Source organism: Numenius arquata, chromosome 5, assembly GCF_964106895.1.
Source record: "Numenius arquata chromosome 5, bNumArq3.hap1.1, whole genome shotgun sequence".
NCBI lineage: Eukaryota > Metazoa > Chordata > Aves > Charadriiformes > Scolopacidae > Numenius > Numenius arquata.
Genome location: NC_133580.1, coordinates 5,172,394 through 5,197,721, shown reverse-complemented (window position 1 = coordinate 5,197,721; position 25,328 = coordinate 5,172,394). Strand labels below are relative to the sequence as shown.

At 54.9% G+C, this 25,328-nt stretch overlaps 1 protein-coding gene across 2 annotated transcripts; it reads right to left on the bottom strand.

The window, feature by feature from the left end:
• Positions 1 to 1,324: 1,324 nt before the first annotated feature.
• Positions 1,325 to 19,996, bottom strand: DRP2 (dystrophin related protein 2). 2 transcript variants are annotated; one of them, XM_074147158.1, is made up of 23 exons: positions 19,889 to 19,996; positions 15,285 to 15,418; positions 14,296 to 14,452; positions 13,010 to 13,130; positions 12,534 to 12,802; positions 11,897 to 12,043; positions 11,310 to 11,388; positions 10,059 to 10,119; positions 9,612 to 9,673; positions 9,257 to 9,331; positions 7,981 to 8,182; positions 7,687 to 7,772; positions 6,367 to 6,524; positions 6,061 to 6,227; positions 5,632 to 5,743; positions 5,107 to 5,243; positions 4,748 to 4,813; positions 3,907 to 3,972; positions 3,470 to 3,613; positions 2,558 to 2,795; positions 2,295 to 2,415; positions 2,083 to 2,169; positions 1,325 to 1,344 (listed from the first exon to the last, which is right to left on the bottom strand). In XM_074147158.1, exons 1-23 carry the CDS (start codon positions 19,994 to 19,996, stop codon positions 1,325 to 1,327), a joined length of 2,817 nt encoding a protein of 938 aa, XP_074003259.1. The 2 variants fall into 2 exon arrangements, with proteins under 2 accessions (XP_074003259.1, XP_074003258.1); XM_074147157.1 differs by lacking the exon at positions 1,325 to 1,344 and having other exon boundaries at positions 2,033 to 2,169.
• Positions 19,997 to 25,328: the final 5,332 nt, after the last annotated feature.

Here is a 25,328-nt window from a genome sequence, read left to right as displayed (position 1 = left end):
CTCTGCAGCCTGTGGCCCCAGAGCACCGGGGCCATCTCAGCCTCCTCTCTGGGGCACCCCACAGCACCTGACTCTACCTCTTTCTCGACATAACACAGCATGAGAAAGCCAGCCTGAGGGAGCCTTTGGGACCAGGAGCCACCACCACCACTGAGCTACCCCACCAGCTTGCACAACAGCCTCGTCCACTGCCCAGAAGGACTCACCTGCTTCCAAACAGTGCCTCTGGTCCTTCAGCCCAGCTCAAACTGGGGGACAGCAGCAGGACAGCTGCTCCCTGGGGGCAGCAAGGAGGTGCCCTGCCTCTCCTACTGCCTCCAACATCCTGGTGGCCCCCGGGCTGGAGTTATGGCTGGAGAAACCCCTTCCTGCAGCGCCGTGGAGATGGGCGGCTGCAGAAGCCAGGGATGGAGCTGGGTCTGGGCAGGACAGGCTCTCTGTGCCACAGCAAAGGCGCAGCTTCCCAGGAAACCAGGTGGGATGGAGTTACCTGCTGCTGGTCCAGCCCCTCTGCTGAGCTCCCCTGTTCCAAAGCAGCTCCAGCAATGGAGAAGGTGTTGGTCCCCGCAGGAACAGAGGTTGGGGCTGGGCTGAAAGTGAAGGGCAGCTGCACTTACAGTATTAGAATTTAATGGAGTGAGTCCATGAGAGTATTTAAGTACAGAATATATATATATAATATATAGAAATATATGCAAATTAAATGATAAGGCTCTGTTATAAAGACCCTCTCAAGATAAGGCTACTACCTGGGCTGAAGCTCTAACATGGACTCATCCCTACTCCATAAACCTCGCAGGCTCTCCCCACCAGACGGTACGTGCCTGGCTGCAGAGCCCTGGGTGGCAGAGAGAGTTCGATCCATAAGGCTGGCAGCTGGATGCTGTTAGGAAGAGTTCTTTTAAAAAACTGGGTGGCTCCAGGAGGTTTTTGGTGCCCATAAAACCTGGAGGCTCCTGGACACAACTGAAGAGGAGCGGGATGCTGAACTCTGCATCCCCCGAGGGCTGCGGTCAAAGGCAGCAGCCCAGGAGCCCCGTGCCGGGGGAGACAGGCAGCTTTCACGGCTTCAGTTCTTTCTTCTGAACCTTTCCACCCAGGCTTGGACACTATGGCCGAGCCAGCCTCCTGGGGAGCCCACAGTCCCACTCCTGCATGACCTATGTTCCCCTGAGATCTTCTGGAGCTGGCAAGCATCCTGCACGACCGGCTCGGCGGGAGTCTGTGCGAGGTCTGCCGCAGCACAGGGAGCATGGCAGGGAGAGGAGGGGGAGGAAAGCAGCCAGGTAGCTGGTTAGGTAAAGCCTCTGGCTCACAGGAGGTGTTAGATAAGAGAGGTCATACCTGAAAGAGAAATGGAAAGGGTCAGGAAAATAGGACCTGGAGCCACCTGGTTAGAACAGGGCTGCTCAGGGATGGCAGAAAATGGGCAAGGGTCTGTGTGGGCAGAGAGGGGAGCTCTCCCCAGCCTTGTGTTAGTGCTGGCACCGAGCAATATGACACACATGGGCAGCCTGGGTGAGGGACTGAGTGCTGCTCCTGGTCTGGAGCACGGAGGGACAGTAGAAAGACCAACACCAAAACCCACTGTGTGAGGGGAGCACCATCCACACACGCATCCCCCAGTCCCCATTCCTGCTGGGAAGAGCCATCCACAAGCAGCTGGGGGAGCTTGCACCATTGCTTCCATCTTGCCAGGGAACTGGGGTCTCGACAGGGACTAAGCGAGGAGGTGGCTGCTCAAGGTGATCGCTGCAAACTCGATGCTGGCAGGACTGTCCATCTTCGCAGTGGGGAGCCCCACAGGGTAGGGGGTCCCAAGCAGGGCAGGAGGGTGCTTTGCAGCTCATCTGGGAGGGGGATCTAGTTGGTCCATACTCTCAGCAGCTCTGCTCGCCTCTCCTTGCAGGTATGAAACCTCCTCCTCATCCTCTCTGCACCCAGGCCACACACCAGTCCCAGCTGTAGGCGCCGTGGGGGATCGGCCGCTGCAGGGAAGCTGGGATCGGGGCAGGGCTCTGCGGGAAAAACCTCATCTGAGGGAGCAGTAAGAGGCCAGAGAGGGGGATTTCACTCGAGTACCTCGAGAGTTGGGGAAGGCGCTCCGCAGCTTCTCCATGATGTCTTCCAGGCACATGCTGACTTCCTGGGTTTTGGCTTCCACCTCGTCTGCAGTGGGGAAGAGGGCAGGGGGGGTGAGCAGCATCTCCGCAGGATGGCAGGGCACAGGCGGCTTCCCGCAGCATTGGACCAAGGGAGAGGGTCCAAGAGCTCAGCCCAGCCCCCGTCCTCACCTGCAGCTTCGGTGTCAGGGGTGTTGTGCTCTTTCTCCTTTGCCTGGCTGCCTTCAGACTGATGCGGAGATGAAGCCAAGGAAGAGGCTGCTGAACCGTTGCCATCTGACTCTGCCGGAGGCTGGAGAGAGAAGAAGGGTTGTCATGACCTTCTGTCCTTGTCCCCCCAGCCTTACGACCATCCCTTTCTGCCACTGCCCCAGCTCTGTTATGGCAAAGCCCACCCCAAGGACGGACTTCCTGGATCCTCGCTCTGAGAGTACCTGCAGCAGCAGTTCCCTCAGCCGGTGCAGCTGGGACTCCAGCTGCTTGTTGTGGTCCTCCAGGATCTGCATGCGGGTCTCCAGGCGGCTCTTGTGCTGCCGGAGAATTCGTGCTTCTGCCAGGAGCTCATCGTTACGTGGGTCTTGCACTGACTCGGGGGAGCCTGTAGCCAAGGTTGGAGACTCCACCGCTTCATCATGCTGCCATTTCAAACGTCTCAGCTCTCCCTGGAGGACCCTGTAAGATGATAGCCTCAGTCAGCATCATCATCCTAATTTCTAGAGACTGCTGGAAACAGCCAACAGCTGGGCTCTGGGGAAGGCCCATGACTTGGTGACAAAACACTCCTGGAGGCTTTGCCACATGTGAACCTTGAGGACCAGCATGCTCTTGGACTTTGTCCCTGCACTGCAGGGTGACCTGCCTGCAGCTCTACTCCACTCAGGCAGTTTACAAAAAGTTCTCAGCTTCCTAAGAGGCTGAGAACAAGGGCAGGGAAAGCATCACCTCCTCCTGAGCTGATCTGCCCTGCCTAGAGGCTCACTGGTGTGGTCCAGAGCGGCACCACCAGTGTTTGTGAGGGGCTCAGGAACAAGAGAAACAGCAGTGCCCTGGGCTCACTTCAATCAGTTTGGCGTTCAGGAAGGGAACAGGTTGTGGGGATGGGGGCAGGAATATTTTGGGGAACAGAGTCTTCTTCCTTCCTTGGAGAGCACACCCTCACTGAGTGTTCCCAGGAAGGTTTTAGGGCTCAGCCTGGACGCCCTCCAAACCAGCCCAAGTCAGGTCCTCAGAGTCCCACCTCCAGCCCGAGCAGCTATCCCCCAGCTTCACTCTGAGCTCTGCCAGGCTTCTCCAGCCCTTTCCCCTGTGGCTATAAACCCCACTTTCAGAGTTGCCCATGCCCCTACCTGTTTTCATCCTCTAAGTGGGCCAGGATTCGCTCCAGCTCTCCCTTGTCATCCATGTTGAGGCTCCCTGGAACCTGCTGGCTGCCCCCAGGCTCTCTGTCGGTGATGGGGCTGGAATGGCGCAGCAGGTACTGGTCCTCGTCCCTGTCGCAGCAGGTAGAGAAACACCTTAGGAACGTCAAACTCACAGGATTTGTGTGCCCTTGGGGAAGGACAGCCTGGAGGGAGGTGGTTTCATATGGGAGCTCATTCTGGCTGCTCCAGGTCTAGAGCTCAGAAGCGGCTCAACACCCCTGGGTAGCTGAGGGTGCCCAAGAGCCTCAGACTCAAAGGAGCTGGGAAGGAAAGCATTTCTGTGCCCTGGCTAGGCAGGGATGGAGTCACAGGAGCCCTGCCTCAGCGGGAGGTGAGGAGAAGGGAAAGGAGGCAGAACTCACAGGCTATCATCAGGGGACAGGCTGTCACTGAAGAAGGAACAGTTCTGGCTTTCCATCTCTGCAAGCCTGGAGGAAAGAGAAACAGGCTGAGATGTGGTCAGAGACACCCTGAATGTCTGCTCAATGCACCCTACTTAAGGCAGCCCCTGCAAGACCCCTCTCTGGCGCGGGTCTCCCAACTGGCCTGTGTCACTCTGCCCCTTTTTACAGGCTCTGGAGGGTTTTATCTTTTTAGAAAACGAAAGATCCTGCTGCTATGGGGTGACAGTCTCTGGAATAGAGGGATGCTGCCGTGCAGCCGCTCAGCACAAGCAAAGGAAAGGGATAAAAGCGTAACAGCTCCAGCCTAGGGCTTGAGCTACAGGCTCCCTGCGCTCCTTGGGTCCCTGTGGTGAGGGCAGAGCCGTTACCAGCCACAAGGCAGCAGCAATGGGGACCCTGCAAGTGGCACCATGCACAGGCAGAGCAAGACATTGAGGGATCTGCCTGGTGAGAATCCAGCCAGCAGTTCTGTACTGGGAAGAGCAGGAGGCTGCTTCATCACCAAGACATCTGCTGTCAAAGGCATGGTGCTTGCTGCCAATTTGTGTGGCATCAACCGTGTCCCCGGCAGGAGTGATGTGTTACCGGCAGGTTTGCCTGGCCCCGCAGCTGCCTCTTCCCAACGGCACTGCAGCCTGAGCCGCCCCAGCCAGACTCTGCCTGTCATGCAGGATGCTGGAAAGCATGGAGGAGCTTCTGGGCAGCAGGACCTCACCATGTGTCTGCCCCGAAACCACCCCGACACCCGTCAGAGTCATGCTCCATGCCCTGGTGTGACAGAAGTGCCCAGTGGCGGTACCTGCTGGCAAAATGCTCGATCCGGGAGTGGGTGTCAGCGTGTGGTAACATCGGGGAGGAGGCCGGTCTGGAAGAGACACACACTGGTCAGCTAGGCTTGGTGGTCCTCCCTCAAAGCTAGGGCTTGGAGAGGCTGCCCTGGTCTCACCTGGGCTAAGAGGAGCCAGGGAACAGGCTGGAGAGGGAGACTGAAATCTCTGCTCCTCCAAGAACTAGTGGCCATATCATGCCCAGACCAAGTGCCCCCTCCAGCCCTCCCACGGGAGCCCCGTCTCACAGCTCAGATGCTGCTTCCATCCATGGAGCCCACGTACCAACCAGGCAGGGTGGAAAAGCACAGCCCAGGGACAGCAAACTCACGTCTCAGAGAAGTCAGCCTCGAGTACAGACTGGACGGGCAGGTAACCTCTCTGCGGGTGCTTGCTGAAGTACTGCTTGGACCGAAACTTGTTCTTCAGGGTTGTGGCAAAGTCTCTCATGTTCTCACTGGACGTGGTCTGCAGGCACAAACATTACCAAGGTGCTGCTTAATGAAAAGTGGGGAACAACAGGCCAGCATCCGCAGGAAAGAAGTCCCTTCAGGCTGGGCACAAGAGGAGGAAGAGGCAGACACAGCTGAGGAAGCAAGGAGGGCACATGGCAGCTCTGCCAGCCTGTCACGGGGCCTGGCACAAGCCAAGCTGGGCATCTGTGGATGCCATGCATCCCGCTCACCACAAGCCCCAGAATAGCAGGGACACAGGCAGCCTCCAGCATGTGGAAGGGGACAAAAACCTACAAGGGATCCACTTCTGGGGCTGCACCAGCCTAAACATCGCAAGACTGCTGCCGTTGGTGGGGACCTGCTCTGAGCCAAGACCCTCCCAGCCCAGCCCAGCCCCATACCGGGGTGTAGTACTCCATGATGGGGTAGTGCAGCTTGTTGCCCTTGCTGGCTCGCCCGGTGAGGAAACAAGTCTGGCAGATATCCACATTGAACTGCTTCAGGCTCCGATACCTGGAGACAGCAGGAGGCCATAGGGAGTGAGTCAAAGTCAGCAAAACCACATCATTTTGGAGCCCAAGGAGAGCTCAGCAGGGAACAGAGATGGTCTGTGTTGCTCTCACACCCCACTGAGCCAACAGTGCTGATAGATTAAGTCCCCAGAAAAACATCCTGCTCCTTCCCCTCTGCTGGGACCTGGTCTGACCTGCCTGAGACACTGCTGCTGCAGAGCTCTAAGTTCCCCCAATAGCACAGAGCAAATTCCGCTCCCTCCCACAGGACACCATGCACTTCCCTTGGGGACCAAGGTCCCATACCACAACCCCTACCTGAAGCCTTTGATGGGGCACTGCCGGCAGACAGAGCACTTGGTCTGGTGCTTCACCTGCTCAGCCATGGTCACCCGGTGCAGCACGGCCAGCCACACCATGGACTGTGGCTCCAGGTTGGCCCACTCCAGGAACTGGGACGCCTCGATGGCGGGCTTCCCGTTGCTCTGGGCAGGGGAGAGGAAGGGGTTGCTCACGAGCTGAGACCCGGCTGTGATGAGGGGCAAGCTCCTCACCACCTCCGGGAGCCTCTCCCCGGCATGGCTACTGCAGAGGGGACAGCACGGGCCACGGTACCCTACTCACAAAGCGGAAGCAGCTGCGGATGCTGGGCTCCACGTTGCTGCCCCCGAACGCCGCCACCTCCCCCAGCTGGCGTGGGACCTGGATGGCCTCGTGGAGCAGGACACCGAGGTGCCGCTGGTCACACAGTCCCCCGGCGTTTGCCACTTGGCTGAAGAGATCTGTTGGCAGGAGAGACACACAGCCCCCGTTAGAGACACTGCTAACACCCCGACACACCGGGCAGGATGCCAGCATGGGGGAGCAGTGTGTGGGTCAGACCAGGGGCTCCACTGCCTGTCTCCATTCGGGAGCTCAAATATGAGGGGAAAACTGAGCTATGATTAAATAACATTTACCAGTATCCCTCCAGCTCCCCATCGCAGAATGACAGGGGTTGGAAGGGACCTCTGGAGATCATCTAGTCCAACCCCCTGCCAACGCAGGTCCACCCGGAGCAGGTTGCACAGGAACATGTCCAGGCGGGTTTTGAATGTCTCCAGAGAAGGAGACTCCACCACCTCCCTGGGCAGCCTCTTCCAGGGCTCTGCCACCCGCAAAGTGAAGAAGTTCCTCCTCCTGTTTAGGTGGAACTTCTTATATTCAAGTTTGTGCCCATTACCTCTTGTCCTGTCATTGGGCACCACTGAAAAAAGACTGGCCCCATCCTCTTGACTCCCACCCTTTAAGTATTTATAAGCATTGATCAGATCCCCCTCAGTCTTCTCTTCTCCAGACTAAAAAGACCCAAGTCCATCAACCTTTCTTCATAAGAGAGGTGTTCTAGGCCCCTAAAATGATCAGGAGTTTGGAGTCTTCTTGAGACAGAGGTTAAAAACGTCACTTCTTTAACAGCCACAGCTGGTCTGTCCTCTATGAATCTGCACGATCCCTTTATTTAACCCCTTGCTGCTTCCTGTACTGACCCCTCAGCAGTATCCCATGGCAGAGAACACCAGGGTTAAAAAGCAGTGAGGAAAGGGGCTTCCTTTAATTTGTCCAAAACCTCCTTCCCAGCCATGCACCCCCAGGTTTTTTTCCTTCTGGGAAGCACGGGACAAACTGTTGCCTGTTTGCCTTCTCTGCACTCTTCCTTCCAGTGCCATGCAAGCCAGATCACCGTGGCACCAGTCAGTCTGCAAAAATGCCTCCTAATTTAGGCGGCGTAGGCTCAGGGAGGGAGGGAGGGAGAGGTGGCAATGCAAGCAGATTAGTCACCGCAGGAGAGCAGTTTCTGTGCTTTTTCTGGGCAAAGAAGGGCTACGCCAGGAGACAAAAGCACTCCCACTTTCCCCAGGTTGCTCCACACCAGGTCCTGGGTGAGGGAGACGGGGGGGGACTCACACTGAAACTTCTCCTTGACTTCTGTCCCACACAGACACGCGATGCCCGTCTTGAAGGAGAGAGCCCTCATCTTCCCGCTGCGGCCGCTGCAAGGCGAGATATCGCACAGGTTTGCAAACATTTTGGAGGTTTTTTTTATGCGGGGGGCATCAAGCAAAGCAAACCCATTCCAGGCAGCCCCCTCGCTCGCGGCCAGGACCTTTTTTGCAGCACTGCCAGCTGGAAGAGCACCACGGAGGTTTCCTTCCAAGCATGGCAGTCCCACAGCTCAGGGGGACATCGAGGAATGGGTACCTGTCGAAGACGTTCAGCAGCCAGTTGAGGCTCATGTCCACGCAGAGCGGCACATTCACCAGGATGCCCCGCTCCTCCTCCAGCCTCTCGTAGAGGGCGGTCAGGCAGTGGATGACCTCCACCACGTCCATCGCCCGGTCGCTGGGCTGCAGGTCATGCTCGTTGAAGATTTCCAAGGCCGTGGCCAGGGTCACCATGTCCACTGCGCAGAAAGCACAGGCCAGGGGATGAGAGGCAGAGAGGAGAAAGGCAGAGGTGAGAGCCAAGAGGAGGGAGACACAGCCCTGCCCTGACCTGGGGCAGTCTCAGGTGGTGGGGAAGATGCTGGCAGAATGGGCACAGCTCCCAGAATTGCTCTCCCACCCATAAAACCTTCTCAAAATACCCACATCTCCACCTATACTCAACCTGAGCCACCATTCTGTGTGACCTTCCTTCCTTGTTGCTGTGGCTGGACACGGTCATGAAAACGCTACCCGTGAAAGGCTCTGTGTGGAGCGACAGGTGCCCAGAGCTGGCCTCTGCACATGTGAGGTCCCTGTGGGGCTGGCGTGGGGAGGTGAGGGGACACAGAGCCACCTAGACCCTACGAGCAGCTGCCCAGAGGTGGAGCAGTCCTGTCTCCAGCTCTGACCGGCAGTGAGCGTCCAGGCACAAACCTAAAACCGGGCTAGGACAGTGTGAGCAACCTTGGTTTTCCTTTTCCTCAGAAACCCCTCAGCAGTTTCAAGGAGCAGCTGCTTCTCGGAGAGCCGCACATTGTGTTGAACACCTGTCACATCATATTCACCTGGCTATTAATCCTCGGTTTAACTGGAATTTTACCAACCATGCAGAAGTCAGGTTTATTGTCTCCCTTCCTCCTCTTTAAGTAGTGGAGCCCTCTCTGCCCCTGCCAGACAGGCTGGTTTCTGCTCTCGGTTACATCCACAGCTTCTCCGGGCTCCCTTGGAGCTCCAGAGTGAGCCTCTGCCTGATCCCGCAGCTTTGTAGCTCTGAACTGGACCACTTTGTTCTCAAATCCCTTTGACTAACACCTGCCCTCGAGGCATTTCCACCCTAAGCCTGCAAAGAAAGGCTCTGACACAGACCCAGACCCCTCGTTGGTGGATTTGCTCAGCTTTCCAGCCACAGGCTCATCCTTCCTAGCGCTTCTTGCCTCAGCTACCTGTCCCCTGGCGGGCTCCTGCCTTTGATGTGCTGATAAAAGCTTGTGTTAGTTTAATGCCTTTATTGAGGGAGACCCAGCAGGAGGGAAAATACTTCCTGCACTCACATCGCAGGGCTTTTTGCACCCGTCGTAGTTTCATAGCCGTCCGATACGCTGAGAACTTGATGTTGTTCAAATCCGCTGCAATAACACAAGAAAAGAAGAATAAAACCGCAGCCCGACACCCTTATCTCCAGGGCAGGAAGCAGCAGTTGCCGTTCCCAGACACCAGCCCCACCAGCAGAAGCAGAGTGTGCGCGGAAGGAGGAGGAACAGAGCCTGGTAGGGGGTCACACTCCGTTGCTTTGGGGACCTCTGTGCCACAGAGGGGAGCAGGTGGGCTGGGGGGGGTCTCACATTGCACCCCACGCTGCAAAAAGGCAGATGCTACTCGAAGGGTTTTTTGTGGCAGCCTCCTTACCCAGCGTCTGGTACAACTCCGTCATCTTCGGGTGGTCCCAGCACGTCGTCTGGGCCTGGTGGCTGGAAGGAAAAGAGAGGGAAACCAAGAATCAAGCTGGGAATTCAGCAGCTTCCATGAGGGACAAAAAAAGGGACCTGGCTGGCCCTGGGACGGAGACCCCCGCTGCCTGCAGATGCTGCTGCACCCTTGTGAGCACAGTCCCCAGCCACAGCAGCATGGAGGATGCTCCACTTGCTGCCAACCCCTTTTCCTTCCAGCCAGCATCCCCCCTCATCTGGGACAACTTGACAGGCAAGGAAAACCTGGCTTTTGGGGGCAACATGCTTTGCTGGAGGTCGCAGCTCAGACCGGTCCACTCACTGCCCCCCAACTCCTAACTAGTCCCCAATTCCTCTTCTCACTGGGCCTGAGAAGACCACGGGCTGCAGCTGGGAGCGCACTCACTTGATGTAGTACGGCACTTTGTTGGGGGAAATGGCTCGCTCCCAGGGAACCTGGACGGAGGCTGCAAGGAGAGAGACACAGATGTCAGATCAACACCAAACGCTCCTGTGGGTTGATGCTGTTCCTGCTGAGTGCCCAGCAGGACTGTGACAGCAGGTGGAGCCCTCTGAAGAGGCTGCCCCTTCCCAAGTCACCAACTGGGAGTGTTGGAGCTGGCAAGTGGATGCTGCCTATAAGAGAGGCACAGGACTGCTGGCCTCGTCAGAGGCATCTTGCCTCTCTTGAGACAGGGGCTCTGAATCTGGCTGAGCTCAGAGCTCAGAAAGGGACACTTCCTGATGCTTTTGACAACGTCCAAGGCAGCGCTGTGGTCACCAGTGGGCAGGGCTCATAGCTGCTGGGATTCGGACACACACAGAGCACTGCCTGCTATGGCCAGGCTTGGGCACCCACAGCATCGGCCGTTCCCATTATTCACTCTCTGTGTGTCAGCTGCCGCATCTCGGGAAAATGAGGACACATCCCATACCAGTTGCCTGCCACCCTATGTTTGTTATCTAGAGGATGAGAGCCCTTTTGAGACCCTCGGCTATTTTGCCTTGTCACAGGGAGCTTATCAGTTTCAGCAACTGGAAAAAGTCACTCTTCCTTTCAGATAGGAGGACACCGTCTGCAGAGAAACACAGCTCAACAAACCCCACTGACACCTGGATACCCTACAGGGCTCAGCATCTCTGAGGACGGACCTCAGACTCTGGAGAACAACCTGCTGCCTATTCTTTGCAGGTCTGATAGCCATCAGCAGCTCAGCTCTGTGGGAACAGCATCCCTCTGCCTCGCCACGTGAATAAAAACCTCCTTAACGTGTGCATTTTTGGCCTCCGAATGACTAACACGGGATACGGGGGACTGCCTTTTTCTGCCATCTGTTGTCTTGCCCACCCAGTCTCATGCTGGCACAGTCCCAGTATCACCTGGGAGCTGCTGCTGAGAATGTCACAGCTCTGAGTTCTGAAGGGGAACCTCACCCTTGGTCCCACAGGGTGAGGTAGCACAAAAGTAACTTTGGGAGATGCCTCCTGCTCTGGTTCCTGTGCACCAGGTGCTGGCCTGGGACCATTTCTAGCTGCATGTGTGGCTCTGGGGTCAGCAACAAGACCCTGCACCCCATTCTCCTGTCTCACAGCCCATGCTAAGCGCCTCTGCAGAGGCAGCCTCACATCAGGAAGCCAGGAGAACCTGCTCACTTACAAGACAGGAAGTGTTGGGAGCCTGGTCCGAAGTCCCGGTGAGCATCTTGGAGCTGCTTCAGGCGTTCGTTTATAGAGGCCTGGAGAGTGGGACAGAAGAATTCAGCAACAGCCCATCAGGCATTTCAGATTGAAGCCCCATTCAGGAAGGCTTGTGGATGGACTCAGACATGCCCCAGTATGCAGGTCCTCTTCCTTCCTTGGTATTTGCATTCCTCAGTCCGCTCAGCCCTCTACACCTCCTCCCGCAGGCTGAGGCAGGAGAGGCCATATCTTCAGGTCTCCTGTATCTATATTTTCACAGATATCAAAGCAGCCACAGCTGGTACTGACCCCCCATCAGATTCTGATTGTCCTCAGACAACATCCTTTGCTCCTCCCGTTGCCTTTTCCTCCTCAAGACCTCCACAGATTTACCAGCCACTTTCCTCACACTGAAATGCTCTCCTCCTCCAGGAACACCAGCTATACCACCCCTGCTATGCCAAGCCTTACTTCATCATCCTTGAAGCTCAGCAGTGACAGCCCTTCCTCAGCATCCTCCCACCTGTGGTTTATTTGCAGTGTTTGGTCCTGACTCCTTCCCACCTGCAGCTGCTTCCAGCGTGTGTTGATCTGCTCCAGGGTACGGGAGTTCTCCATGGAGAGGTGGACATCTGAGATGGCAAGCTGGTGCGCAAGGTCATTGACCACTTTCACCCCGTCCTTCATGGGCGAGAGCTCCTCTTTAAACAGCTGGAGTCCCATGCCCGAGGGAACAGTCACAAGGCAGGGGAAGAAGGAAAAGAAGAAGGTGAGTGGCCAGGACTTGGACCTGGTTCCTCTACTACAAGCTATTGTTGGCTGATGGCTGGCAAGACACTGCTGACACTAACATTCCCACAGGGTACCTTAGCCGGGAAAAAAAAAAGCAACCCCCAAACAAGCCAGTCAGGCTGGAGATTACTCAAATCTCCTGGGAAGTGGGACATAGACAATGGGTCATCTATGCTGAGCCACCGTACCTGCGTAAGGTCTGTGCCATGACAAAGTACTCAGCCAATTGCCCAGGACACTGCAGGCCAAATCCACCCTCACAAAGCTAGGGGGCTGTCAGAGGGAGGACCTGGCCCCTGAGACCCCAAGTAAGGGGTTCCTAAGGCTGCATTGGACTGAGCAGTCATGGAGGAGCAGCATCTCATCACCACTGGGGCCAAGGCTGGAGCCTTCTCAGAGCCGGAAGTACCTTGGTTGACTGGATGTGCTCTGGCAAGGAGTCAATGAAGAGGTCCCCAATGGGTTCCCAGGTCTCTCGCACGCTTTCAGCCTGGTCCAGTGTCGTGCTGAGCTCCTCCATGGCCCCTTTGATCTCCAGCAGCTGCTCCAGCGTCCGTTCGATGTGACGGTGCTGGTCCACGCACCGAGCCGTGAGCTTCTCCCACAGCTCACTGGCCACGTTCGCCTGCTTCCAGACAAAGCGGCTGATGTTTTGGATGCGGTGCCGGGGAGAGACATCTGTGAAGGCAAAACAGAAGGGGAACAGAGGGTAAAAATGAGAGGCCAGCCCAGAGGAGAGTGGGCAAGAGATGGAGAGAGGGCAGGGAAAAGGGAGATAAAAAAAATCTAGGGAAAACTGGAAAGAGGGAGGGAAATCAAGTGACAACAGTATCCAAAGGAGGAGCTGTGCTAAGGGAGAAGGAAGGAAAGGGGAGCTCCACGGACCTTTGCTTTCTGAAGTTGGTTCTTCTAATTCTTCAAACGGATGCTGGGAAAGGAAAGCCTGTGCTGACTCCAGGACAGAGTAAATGTATGGTCCCCGAGACTTCACTTCTTCCATGAAAGCCTGGAGAGCAGAGCACAGAGGTGAGAGAGCAGGCTGAGCTGGAGAATCCTGCCCCTGCTGCCCCCTCGCTGAGGGCTGCAGTGATTTATTCACTCCAGGGCCCAAACCTCACTGGAGAGACAGAGAGAAGTTAACAGAGAAATATTTTTGCGTTTTGGGGATGGAATGACCACCTGCAAGAAGGTGGCTCTTGCAGAGGTCTGGACTGCAGCTTTGCTGGACGGGGGAGGCGGGACAGCAAGCCCAGAGGGGCATGTTGAGCCAGGGCTGCGCAAGAGGAACTGCTTTATTGGTGATGCTTTCACAGGCACAGCTTGGAGACGCTCCTCGCTCACGCAGTGAGAGCACGGTCACGCAAACAGACCTTCCAGCAGCTGTTCAGCAACAGGTCCAGCTGCTGGAGGAGCAAGGAGGGGAACAGCAGGGTGGCCCAAAGCAGGACATCTGCCAGGGAAGACTTTGGAGGCAGGCTGGTTTAGGATGTCCTCTCCTCCCCTCCAACTGCAGCCCCCCACTGGTACTGTCTGCTGGATCGGCTCTTTGTGCGCCGGGGAAGCAACTAGTTCCAGGGAGGATGAGGGATGACAACAGTAAGCAATAGTTTAGTTTTGTTTTCCAGGTAAAAACAACTAAAGCCCAACAACCACTGGCAGCGAGAAGGAAATGCTCTGATCAGGGAAGCTGGAGACTCTGATCTGTCTGGGTTCATCCCAGTTTCAGATATGATGATGATGATGTGCTGCTGCAGGAATCACTCGTGTCCCCACCACCAGGACACCTTTAGACCAACCGCCCCCCTTAAGCCCCAGGATCCCAAAAGCAGAGGCCAGCGAGAGGCAATTCCCTCTGTTGCAGAGGTAGGACATAAGGAGGAAACTAAGAGAGAAGTGATGGGGTCCACTACCGGCTGCAGCACCTGCAGATGACTTGAGGCTGTAAAGCAGATTTATTGTCTAAACCCAGACGGGCTCTGCCTGTTGCATGCCATGAGTGTTTGCTATGGGATTGGGCCTCCGCCTTGCCATGGGGAGCAGAGATGGAGATGGGCAAGGACTGGTGTGCTCATAGGCTGTGGGCACGGGCAGTGCCCCTTCCACCTGAGGAGGGGGTCCCAGGCAGGGCTGCCCACCTGCAGCTCATCTTAGCAGCGAATGGTGGCACATACCGCGTGTGTCTCCTTTTCCTGCTGCACCAGGAGGACATCGCCCCGCAGGGGCAGCTGTGCCGAGAGCTCCTCATCCTTCTCCCCGAGCCAGTCTATGATCTCCTGGAGAGGCACCTGCAGCTTGCCACTGTGGTCAGAAAAGGCCTCCAGCCGAGCCCTGTCAGGAGAGCGAGGACAGCAGGACAGTGGTCAGACAGACAGGAGAGGAGCGGGTTCCCCTGGGAGGGAAGGCACAGCACCGTGGCTGGGCTGGTGACCCCCGGGCAGCCACAGGACCCCACCAGTGACTGGCAGCACATCCCAGCACGGGCTGTGGATTACTCTCAGCCAGCACAGGCACTGCACCACCAGGTTGGGTGAAGCATGGAGGTCTTGGGGAGAGGTAACTCTGAGGGTCTTCATCACCCCGGAGCAGAGGACAGAGTTACTCTGCACTAGCCTCTGGGTCGGGGCTGTGCTCTGGCTACCACGGGGTGCTTGGCTCGGCATTTACATGGCTGGGCAGCTTCCAGGAGCCTTGCATTAAGGCAGGAGACAATTAACACGCCCCAGTTAAGCTCTCTGTCATGCTGGCTGTGGAGCTGCAACCTCTGGCGGTCTGGAAGGCATGTTCCCCCCCCGTGTGTGGTGGAGAGGGCTCCCAGTGAAGGGACAAGCACAGAGGAGGTGGCGGCAAAGCCATGGGGCAAAAAGGAGACAAGCTGCAGAGACAGCAGCGGCAGAGGATGGAGAAAGCAGCAGAAAGCAAGCAGGAGGGAAGGAGGGGAGGGAGAGGAGGACAGGATGGGTGGAAATGGAGAGGTTGCTTTTCAGCATAAGGAGAAAGACTTAGAGGTCTGTGGACAAGGGGGGAAACTGAGCCAAGGTCACCATGCATTCATGTGGCTCATCAAGCAAACATGTTCAAAAACCTCCTGACAGGCACATGCAGCAGGCAAGGCTGGAAGGCCTGGCCAGCCCCGGAGCTTGCTCCAGGCAGGCACTCTTACCGAAGGCTGTGGGATTTCTTTTTGATCTCGTTCCAGCAAAGATTCATCTCCAGATGGGCCCGGGGCCCAGCGGCACCGCTCGGAGCCCGGGGGTTTACACACAAAGGTCCTGCACCATCCTGTGAGCCTTCAACCTGGGCAGAAACAGAACCACGCTGCATCCAGAGATCGCTGCCCGATGCTTACGGCACTTGCCTGGGGACACCTACCCCCGTCCATCCTGACCCTGCCTGGCTTTTCAACTCCCAGAGGGGTCTGTTAGCTCCAGGGAAGCTCATGGCCGTGCCTGGAGGAAGGATGCAGTGCCAGCTCCAGCAGCACAAAGAGCACAGGTTGAAGGAAGGGCTTACTGCACATCTCCTGTTCTGCAGGGTCTCAGTGCTCCTCAGTCATCCAGCAATGAACTTATCTCACTGACAGGTGTTAAATCAGAGCTGGCCCTTGTGTGTCACAGTCCCTGCAGAGCTGACGGCGATTTCCTTCCGCACCATACAGGGCTGCTGTGCTTCGAGAAGAGGCAAGCACTGTGGGTCTTGATGTTCCTGGGGACCAAGGGAACCTGCCAAACTCCTTTACACCACCCGCAGTACTGGGAGCTGCCACCTGCTCCCCTATGGAAGCACAAGGATATTCCCTGCCTGCACAGCAGATCTGGGGTGCTGTTTCTCTTCCACAGATGCTGCTTCTCCTCCGCACCTCTCCAGAAGGAGCAACGGTGGGAAGGATGCTCTGAGGGGCCAATGACAGCAAATCCTACCCCAGCCACAGGAAGGAAGCACACTTTGCACTGCGCCACTCAGCCTGAAAAAATGGGTGCTGATCCCTGGACGGCAAATCCTCAGTGGATGGGGGAAGGAATCCTCTCCTCAGCCTTTAGCACCGTGTCATGCTCCTGCTCGTGGTGGCAGTGAAGACATCGCTGCACTTGCTGGTGGTGGCAACACACACCAGCAGGACTGGAAGCATCTCACACAGGACTGAGTGAGTGAGAGGGATTTTCCTCTCTGAAAAACAGTTTGTTGTCCAAAATACATGGACACGTTGCATTTCCACCAGTGAGACGCTGATGCGCTTTGTTGGGGAAACGGCAGCGTTTCGATCTCATGCTACTTTGATATTAGAGCTCATTTGTGGTAATTATCCCCAGGTGATTAATCAACCATAATTAACTGCATTAGCACTTTCTAAACAGCACATACAACAGGCACCTCTTTGCCAGAGAAGAGCAGCCGCCTCTGGAGGAAAGCAGCAGCTCTTCCAAGGGGAATGTGCAGATACTTGTCACTTGTCCTGTCTGAGGGCTCCCAGAAGTGTCCAGGGGACAGATCCAGCCAAGCCAGGGAGAGCAACAGGCAGGAGAAAAACACCAGACAAGAAATTTTGCCACACACTTAAACCTATACCCCCTCCTTGCCAGTTCTCGGAGAGAAGTCAAATGATCACAGAGACTGGTGCTAAGTTTGCTTCATCTAAAAACATCTAACACCAGGCTCTTCTCTGCCTCCCCACCCTGCCACTCCAGGAGCATCAAGAAAACAGAGAAAACCATCACCCACAGAGTTCACAGGAATCTTGGGGCCATGAATAATAAACCACTCAAGCTAAAACTGCTGCTCGAATGTAGAAAAATCAATCCTCTGCATGTGCACATCCTCATGACGCTGAAGTAGGTTAGCCCCACAGCGCTGCCAGGGAACACTCCAGCCCTCCCCTCTATCCCAGAGGATACCAAAGGAAGGAATCAGCTCTACCTGGGTGCAAGTGCAACTGCAGCACAGCTCAGCGGAAAACACAGCCCTCCCAGCCTCCTTTAAGGAGTTAAAAGCCCACCAAGCCTGCGACTCACAAACCATGCCCAGTAGATGACCCAGTGACAGTGGCCAAGCAGGGGCCAGGTGTTGAACATCTGCTCCCCCAGGACAAAACCCCTGCAAGCCAGCAGAGGGGAAAAAGCAGTGCTTTCCCTCCGAGCATCCCCTAAGCATTCCTTCCCCAGAGCCCCAGCAGGCAGCGGCAGCCTGGATCTGTGTTCCCCTTCCACGGATTTATTTTTCAGGTGCAGAACACTCACGCGGGCTCCGGCGAGCGCATCTACCTGTGCTTAGCCACGGATCCGCCGCTCAGCTTCGCCGGAGGAGCGGGCATCGCCTCCCATCCCTCCGGGTGCCGCCAGGCAGCACCCGGCAGGGAAGCGGGCGAGCGCCGTGTCCTCAGCAGAGCGGGGCCGCCCTGAGCACTGACCCCCCAGGAATCTGGAGGGGGGCGGCAGTGCCTCGCAGCCGGCCTCAATCCCAGCTTTGTCCGGCGGCATTCCAGCAGCCTCCAACCTGCCTTAACCCCTGTGGGGACATCGGGGCTGCCCGCAAAGCATGAAGTGGGCAGAGATCTGCAGGGCACCCCGGGGAGGGAAAGCCCCTTGTAGGAAGCTGGCCCTGCGCAGAGGGATTGCTCCAGGCACTGGGGGATCCATCTCTGCAAGGGCATGGCAAAGGTGGTGGTGGGCTGGGATGGGGTGACCAGCAGAGACCTTGCCCTCAGATGCTGCAGCACATGCTGGACAGACAGGGGTGTTTACCAGGGAAGAGATTTACCCAGGGAATGGTCTGGGCTACCCAGAAGTTGAGTAGTCAGGTCCTTGAGATCTAACCCCCAAGAAGCCAAAGATGCCCTCCTTGCCCTCTACATGCCCCAGGCCAGCTCTGGGTGCCAGCACAGATGTTTCTGCCCTCCTGGACTGGGTGCAAATAGTTTGTTTTTGCCAGAAGGCTCTGGGCTGTGCCCCCCACAATCCTGCCGCCCAGCATTGTTTCCATGCTCTCTTCCACCTACAGGGAGGGAATGAAAAGCTCCCTGTATCTCTCCCTCTCTTCCCCTCCTTCCTTGCCTGCACATCTGACCTCTGCTATCTCTCCCTCCGGGTCCAGCACAGCCAGTCTACTCTCCCCACCATCTCCCAGGGCCGGCAGATACAGGACCAGCTCCCAGACTGGAGGAGGGGGCTTCAGCAAGGCCAGGGGACAACTAAGGATGGGTTGTCTGCAGCCTGCCAGGAGCCTTCAGGAGAAGCAAGGACAAGAGAGGAAGGCTGTTTCCCAGGTGGCAACACCTACACCTGTGAGAAGGAGGGCACAACAGGTCCTTTGAACAAAGCAGGCTGTCATCAACGCTGCAGGAGCCAGCAGCCAGCTGGTGCGTGGCACCCAACGCACTGATGCCCACACAGCAGAAAGCCAGGCTCAGGCAGGGACTGGGGGATACCTGTGGTGGTTGTGACCTGAGCTGAGGATGTTTGCACCCTCCCCAATGTGTCATCTTGCAGCTCGACGGTGGTGGGTCCCACAGGGCATCCTGCCCCAGCTCCCTTCCCCTCTACCCAACAAACCCCACAGGGCTCTGAGCCCTTCATAGAGGCTTGGACTGCTCAAGGCAGCCAAGGAAGACATTTGACTGCTCATCTTGTACTATCCCTCTCCCTCCACGCTTCATCTGCTGGGCCGCTCGTTAACCACCCATGCGCTGGCCCAGTAGCAGCTGCCTAACAGCCACCCCAGAGCCAATAGGCTCTGACTCAGCTACAAGCCTCATCCTTGATGCTGGAGCCACTCCAGAGAAGGCTCTGCCTTCCTCCTGCAGACCTCAGCTCCCTGGGGCAGAATGGGTCCAGGCTGATGGCAAGCCACGGCAGGGAGGAGACCCAAAGCTCAGCCCTTACTTTTCATGTTTAAAGCAGGATGAAAAAGGAAAAGCAGAGCCAGGGACCTCATTCTCCCTGGGAACACCACAGCCAGCGCCCAAGGAAAACCTTGGCACCATCCATCAGTCTCTTGTCAGGCGAGAGGTACCATGAGGCCAACAGCTACAGGCAAGAGAGGGGAAGCTCTAGCAGAGCCGGGGCAGCGCTTCCCCAGCCGTGCTGTCTGGGTGACCCAGGACAAGGTGCTAAACCAGCCTGTGACAGCTCGGTGCAGAGCTCAGGCAGCTTTGCAGACAGTTTCCAGCACACTTTTCTGTTCTCCTCCACTCTGCTCTGCCATTTACGCAGGGGTGCCAGAGACCTTCCCCTCTCTGCCCACCTTTGGTGAGAAGCCCAGCCTGCCCGCGCAGACACCTCGGGGGAAGGAGGAGGGAGACCAGTAGTGTGAGCACCCACTCTCTGTTCCTCAAGATAACTAGACTAGAAAGAGGTCAGACTCCTCCTCTGCCTTGCAGCATTCGCCAGGGGCTTATTTCCAAGCTCTTCTCTGCAACCAGAAAGGTTAGAAACCTACATTTTCAGCAAAAGCTGACGTTCTTCCAATTTTCCTGGAAAAAAAGTAAACCCAACCAAACACACGAGAGCTGTTAATGGTGGCCTCTCGCTCTTTATTTTGAAGGAAGCTTGAAATCCAGCTCTGCAGGTTGCCTCTCTTGCTCTACTTTGGGAAACACTTTGCAGCCAAAACGCTCGAGGAGAGCTAACGCTCTCATTAAGTGCAAGCCAATGGGGGGCTGGAGCTAACAGCTTTCCCTGCCACCAGGAACAGAGGTCCCAGTTTGCTCCACAGACATTTGCAACCCCTGCAAAAAGCTGCCACGAGAAAAGGCTCCCAAGACCCAACTCTTACCTGAGGCAGCGGGTGGGCAGTGCTGCTGTGCTGCGCCTGGTCTGTGAGGTGCCACTCAGGACATCGTGGGAGGAGATAGGGCCATTCCTGCATCACCAGGGGCTGCATCAGAACCGATGTTCATGGGGATGGAGACAACTCTGGGCACGGGCACCTGAAAAGCAGCGTGAGAGTCCCTGGGTCAAGTTGCACCCCCTCATGGAGCTGACATCCTGCCCAGCTGCCCTCGCAAAGGCTGAAGACTTAAAGGATGCATTTTTTAAAACGTATATTTGTACTAATGTTGTAATCTTTTTTCATCTAAATGTCCAGCTGGTTTTTGCATCTAGTTATACAATCTGCTGTAACGATCTCCTGTGTTAGCGAGTCCCCTGTTGCATTTTTAACAAGGGTTGGGATTCTTGAACTACAGGAGATGCCCAGGGTTTAAAGGAAGAGGGGGGAGAGGATCTCACTGTCATGATTGCTTCTGGTTAGACATAATAGACATGTCCCCATAACAGACAATATTTTCAAACATGTTATTTTTTCCTTTTATGTTCAGAAGGACAATTACCTAGAGCCTCAGTTCCCCCATATGTGCATCTCACACTATCAGCCACCTTTTAATGAGTTTTTACTCCTATAAAATACCCTTTTCTTTTATTCTGGTTTTAAAACTGTATGACCCATAAAGCCAATTAGCAGTGTCCCCTTGGCTATTCTATAGATCTGGAAGGCAATCTCTGGTCACAAAGCTGCTTTTTTTTTGTTGTTTAGGCTCCGATTAAGATAAAATAATGATTTATCTCACTCTTAGCATCATCTCAGCTTTACAGAAGGCCATGAGAAAATAAAGCCCCGATGTGTTAACCATGTCCTGTGGGTACCCACGTGTAAGATGTGGTGGATCTCCATGTTCTCTCTGCCTTTGCTCAACCAGTTTTGCTTCAGCTCCACCACAAAACTTACTGCTCTCTGCAACCTCCCAGGTACAGACCCATTGCAGCAGCCACGGCCAGGGAAGCAGCGCTGGGGTGCACCGGTGATGCCCTTGTCTCCTTCAGCATCACTTCTCCATCCCAGGCCACAGCACGATGACAGGTTGCCACCAGCGCGCGCGTGCTGCCTGGTGTATTTCTGCCGTTTCCCATTTTGCTGATACAAACCCAGATCCAGGCTCTCCCAAACATCAAGGGAATTCACACTGCGGCTGACCTGCACGGCTAAAGGTAACCCCCAGGGTTAGGGACCCGCCACGGAAGCTAGAATTCAATATCAGATGTTGAATTTCCACCTCCCCACCACATATAACAGCAGCAAATACAGCATATAGGTCAAGAGGTCTCTCGATCACACGGCTGATGCTTTGAATTGCTAATTTCCTCCAAAATGTTCTTTCCGGCCTGAAACTTTCCACTTCAGATCTTGGCCTATAAGGAAAAAAATTACGGCAACATTTTGAGGCAAGGCAGCTCAGCCTTCATCCCAGGAGGGGAATGGAAATACAAACACGTTCCCTGCTGCTGGAAATGTTAATGACTTTGTTGTTGTTTAACTTACTGTTCAAGAGAAGTAATAACATTTTAGCTCAGCATGCCCAGTGTCCTTTAAGGGGAAAGGTGGGAGGCTTGTGGATATTTCAAAGTTCAGCTCCCATGTAGACGCTGACAAAGGGAGCATTCCCAAGCTGGCAGACAGCAGGACTCCCTCCACAGCGCAGTGGTACATCCTGTTCCAGCAAAAATCATTTTCTGCACGTGTAAGTAAATAGTTTAAGCCTGAGATTGAGGGCCAGCAGACCTAATTCCCAAGACCCTGCTAGGTCAAGATTTGGTGAGAAAGAAGGAAGAGAAGCCTTTGTCCCATGGGGACCAAACACCACAGCTCCCTCTTAGAGCACGGGCCCTGAGTCTCCATCTCTTTATAAACCAGGAATAGATACTCAAACACACTCCTTTTAAAAAATCACCCCAACAGTCTCCTGGTTCTCACTTGCTCCTGTGTGGAAGGAAAGGGGGAAAGGACTATCAACAACCTTATGGAATCATAGAATAGAATCATAGAATGGTTAGAGTTGGAAGGAACCTTAAAGATCATCGAGTTCCAACCCCCCTGCCATGGGCAGGGACACCTCCCACTAGACCAGGTCGCTCAAAGCCCCATCCAACCTGATCCTGAACACCTCCAGGGATGGGGCATGAGCAGACCTTCCACATGAGCGGGCATTTACAACCCCATCATCCAAGGGCTAAAAAACCCAGATGCCAAAGCTGCAGCTGGGCTTTGCACCGCACTTCCACCTAAGTACCAGGTCCCCTTCATTAATTAGAATGAAGGGTCCTTCAATTAAGCAGCTGTCCTTAAGAAGTAACATAAAATCTGGTAGCGAGCAAGTGGCACAGAAGATGCCTTCTTCACTGAGGGTGGGTGAAGTGGGCCACTCTCGTATCTAACGAGCTGCATTCTTAAATGACCACTTAGGCTTTGAGCTCATAACCAAAATGTTATTTTAATTCAATGGATAAACAGGTGCCACAGGTCCTAATAAAGCAGCAGCATCTCTTCTGCTGGCTCACTCGCTCTCCATTTTCCCAAGCAAAAGAATACACGCACGAACAAAAAAACTCCAGCTGAAAGATTTAACCATTTAATCTCGCACCAGGAAACTGGGACGATGATGTCCCCCAGCTAACCAGGTGAGCATGGGTGCATGCCCACAACATGGCCTCGCAGAACTGACTGCTTCTCTCCCTGCTTAAAAATAACTTCTGGGGATTTATTTAGGAAGATGGAAATCTACATTTCTTTCACACGCTGTTTCAGACGCCCAGCTGGGTTTTAAGCTGCTCTCTCCAAAACTCGCTTTGCCTGGGAATTCTTCCCATCTCTTCTTCTCCCCCTCCTTCAATTAGACAAGTACTACAAATAAATACTCGAGCACCCTGAGGACCCAGCTGTAAATACATGGCCCTGCTGTGCTGGACACGGAGAAGCTGCTGATAGACCTGACACACAAAAGGAGTGGGGGAAGCAGCGAGCACCCTCTAACCTCCCAAAAAGGGGCGGCGAGGGGGCAATAACTTGCCTAATGACCAAAAGAAGGTTGCATAAAAAGCAACCAAGCATAAAAATTGAACCCAATTCCTCCCAGACTTGGTCATGTCCTGTAGCCCTGAAACCAGCCCATTTAAACCCACTAAAAATCTTGAGTCTTGTCTTTGTCTTTCTCCTCTAAACACCTGAGCTTTTCCTCCCCTGCTGATCGAGGCAGGAAAGGAGCGTTGCTGCAGTCTGAAAGACACACCACCCATTTGCCACACCGTAGAACAGGTCAGCAATAGTGGGAAGAGCACACCCGCCACACAGCGATAGCCAAGGCAATGCTGCCCTAAACTTTTGGCTTCCTCGACGCTTTGCTTCTCGTTCTCAGTGTCAAACTAACATCTGTGTCTCTGCACTGAATATTGTGCCTTGCCCCCAACAAGCTTGTCTCTTATAAACCCCCAGCCAAAGTATGGGGTTCTCTGGCCTCCTGAGCCCACACGTTTTATAAGCAGGCTGTGTGCCACATGAAGTCACGTTTCTTTTCCTTTCTTGAGATGTATCAGAGCGACCTTATTCTTATGCTAAGGGAAACAGCAAAGGAAAAAAGGGATGGAGCTATTTTGGCTCAGTTTTTAAAAGCTCAGTTTCATCTTTATACACTTGTGAAAATTAGGGGTTTTTTGAAGACTGAATTCTTTCTGGTCAGTGTGTCTTGTTTCATGAGACTTACAATTCCCTCTTTTATGCTTTTATCATAGGCATCCAGCCTAAAGTGGAGGCCTTGAATATATTTCTCAGAATTGTATTAGAATCAGAAATTCACCATACGTTGCCAGAACTCAGGGCTTTTGTTTGAACCCATTAATTTAATCCCTTCCCTGTCTCACTTTGTTTAGTTTTGAAGAGCGTCACTCCAACCAGAGCAAGCCCATTCACGCTTCCAGTCCTGGCCAATTTTAGCAGGTGGGATTGATCTGTCTCAGGTATTAACCCAGAGAGAGAGATGGTCGTCATCTTAATTTCTTCAGTTAACAAAGAGGACCTGAACACAGCATCGCATCACAGCACCTTCTCCAATGCCTTCCCGCCCCAGCACTCCAAGCACCCACCTTCCCAGTTTGAAATTGCATGTCTGTGGTCTGGTCCCTTTCCGGAGTGCCATCGCACCAGAGCCCTGCCCGGCCGCTTCCCGCAGCAGCGGAGAAAACAGGTTTCAGCGTGAGGAACTGGCAGGGGAGGATGTGAGATGGCACCGGAGCCACGGCCGGCACATGCGCTTACACACGGCTGCCAGAAAATCGGAAACCCTCCCGGCGCGACCGAGCCTTGGGGCTGGGACTTCACACCGTGCGTTGCTGTAGGGTACTATGGTTGGGCGACAAAGGCCATTAAAGAGAATAATCAAGCAAGAACTGCCACTCCTCCAGAGAGATCCATGAGCAGCAGAGGGAGAGAAGGTGTAAAGGATCTCGGATTAGGGCACAGGTAAAACACAGACCGACAAAGATTTAACTAGAGGTATTTTTCAAGGCTAAAAAACAAAACCCAAACAAACATCGGTTTCTCCCACAGACAGCAGGGTGTTTAGAAGTGTGGCAGTAACTGCTCCACACCCCTGTCACCGCACACAGGCAACCTCAGCATTAAGACCCCCATGAATAGGATGCTCTACGCTTACGATGCCGTACCACAGGGAAGACTGAAGGGAAGAGGCTGGACCAGGGAAAGGTAATAATCTGTTGTGCAAAGGGGCACTAAATCATGGTGAAATGCTGCACAGGCTGCCCTGTCTGGCATGGAGAGCGAGGCAGAGTGCCGAGCCCTGGGGAGCAGGAAAGGTCCCGCATCTTCTGCGGCCGGTCAGGGCTGCCCGCAGCAAAGGGAAGGTCAGCAGCAGCAATATAAGGCCTTGAGCGAGGAGGAGGAGGAGGAATGAGTGAAAGGGATTGGGGAGAAGCTGGGGGAGGGGAGGGGAGGGCAGACACATAAAGGAGCAGGGCTGGACCGGGCATGGTAGTGAATGAAAAGGGCTGAGCTGGGACTGGAGTCTGATCCCAGCTTACTACTCGAGAAATGTTTGGGTCCCTGCCTTGCCCTGCTGTCTAATCCTCCCAGGAGGATGCTAGAAGGCCACCATGCACCCTGCCCGGAGCAGTCCTTTAGCTCAGGCAAAAACACCGCCAGGGTAAATAAGCCTTCGGTGTGCAAAGAATCAAAGCTGGTGAAATCGGGATGCTGGCTACTATTGTTTGCCCCGGGAATCCACATCACTTACCAGTCATCAGCCTCTCCCCAATGGAAACGATCTTGGCCACCTTTCTTGCTCCCACTGTGTCCCCCCTAACACCCTTTCTTTTCTTCTCTGCGAGTTTCCTCACCCACACGTACACGGACAGCGTTTCTGTGAAGGGAT

Coding starts and splice junctions, on each gene's coding strand:
- DRP2 (XM_074147157.1), bottom strand. CDS start 19,996: ATGCAGCCCCTGGTGATGCAGGAATGGCCCTATCTCCTCCCACGATGT. Junction 6,525..7,686: donor AGTCAAGGAGAAGTTTCAGT/GTGAGTCCCCCC, acceptor TCCTGCCAACAG/ATCTCTTCAGCCAAGTGGCA. Junction 3,973..4,747: donor ATCGAGCATTTTGCCAGCAG/GTACCGCCACTG, acceptor TCTTTCCTCCAG/GCTTGCAGAGATGGAAAGCC.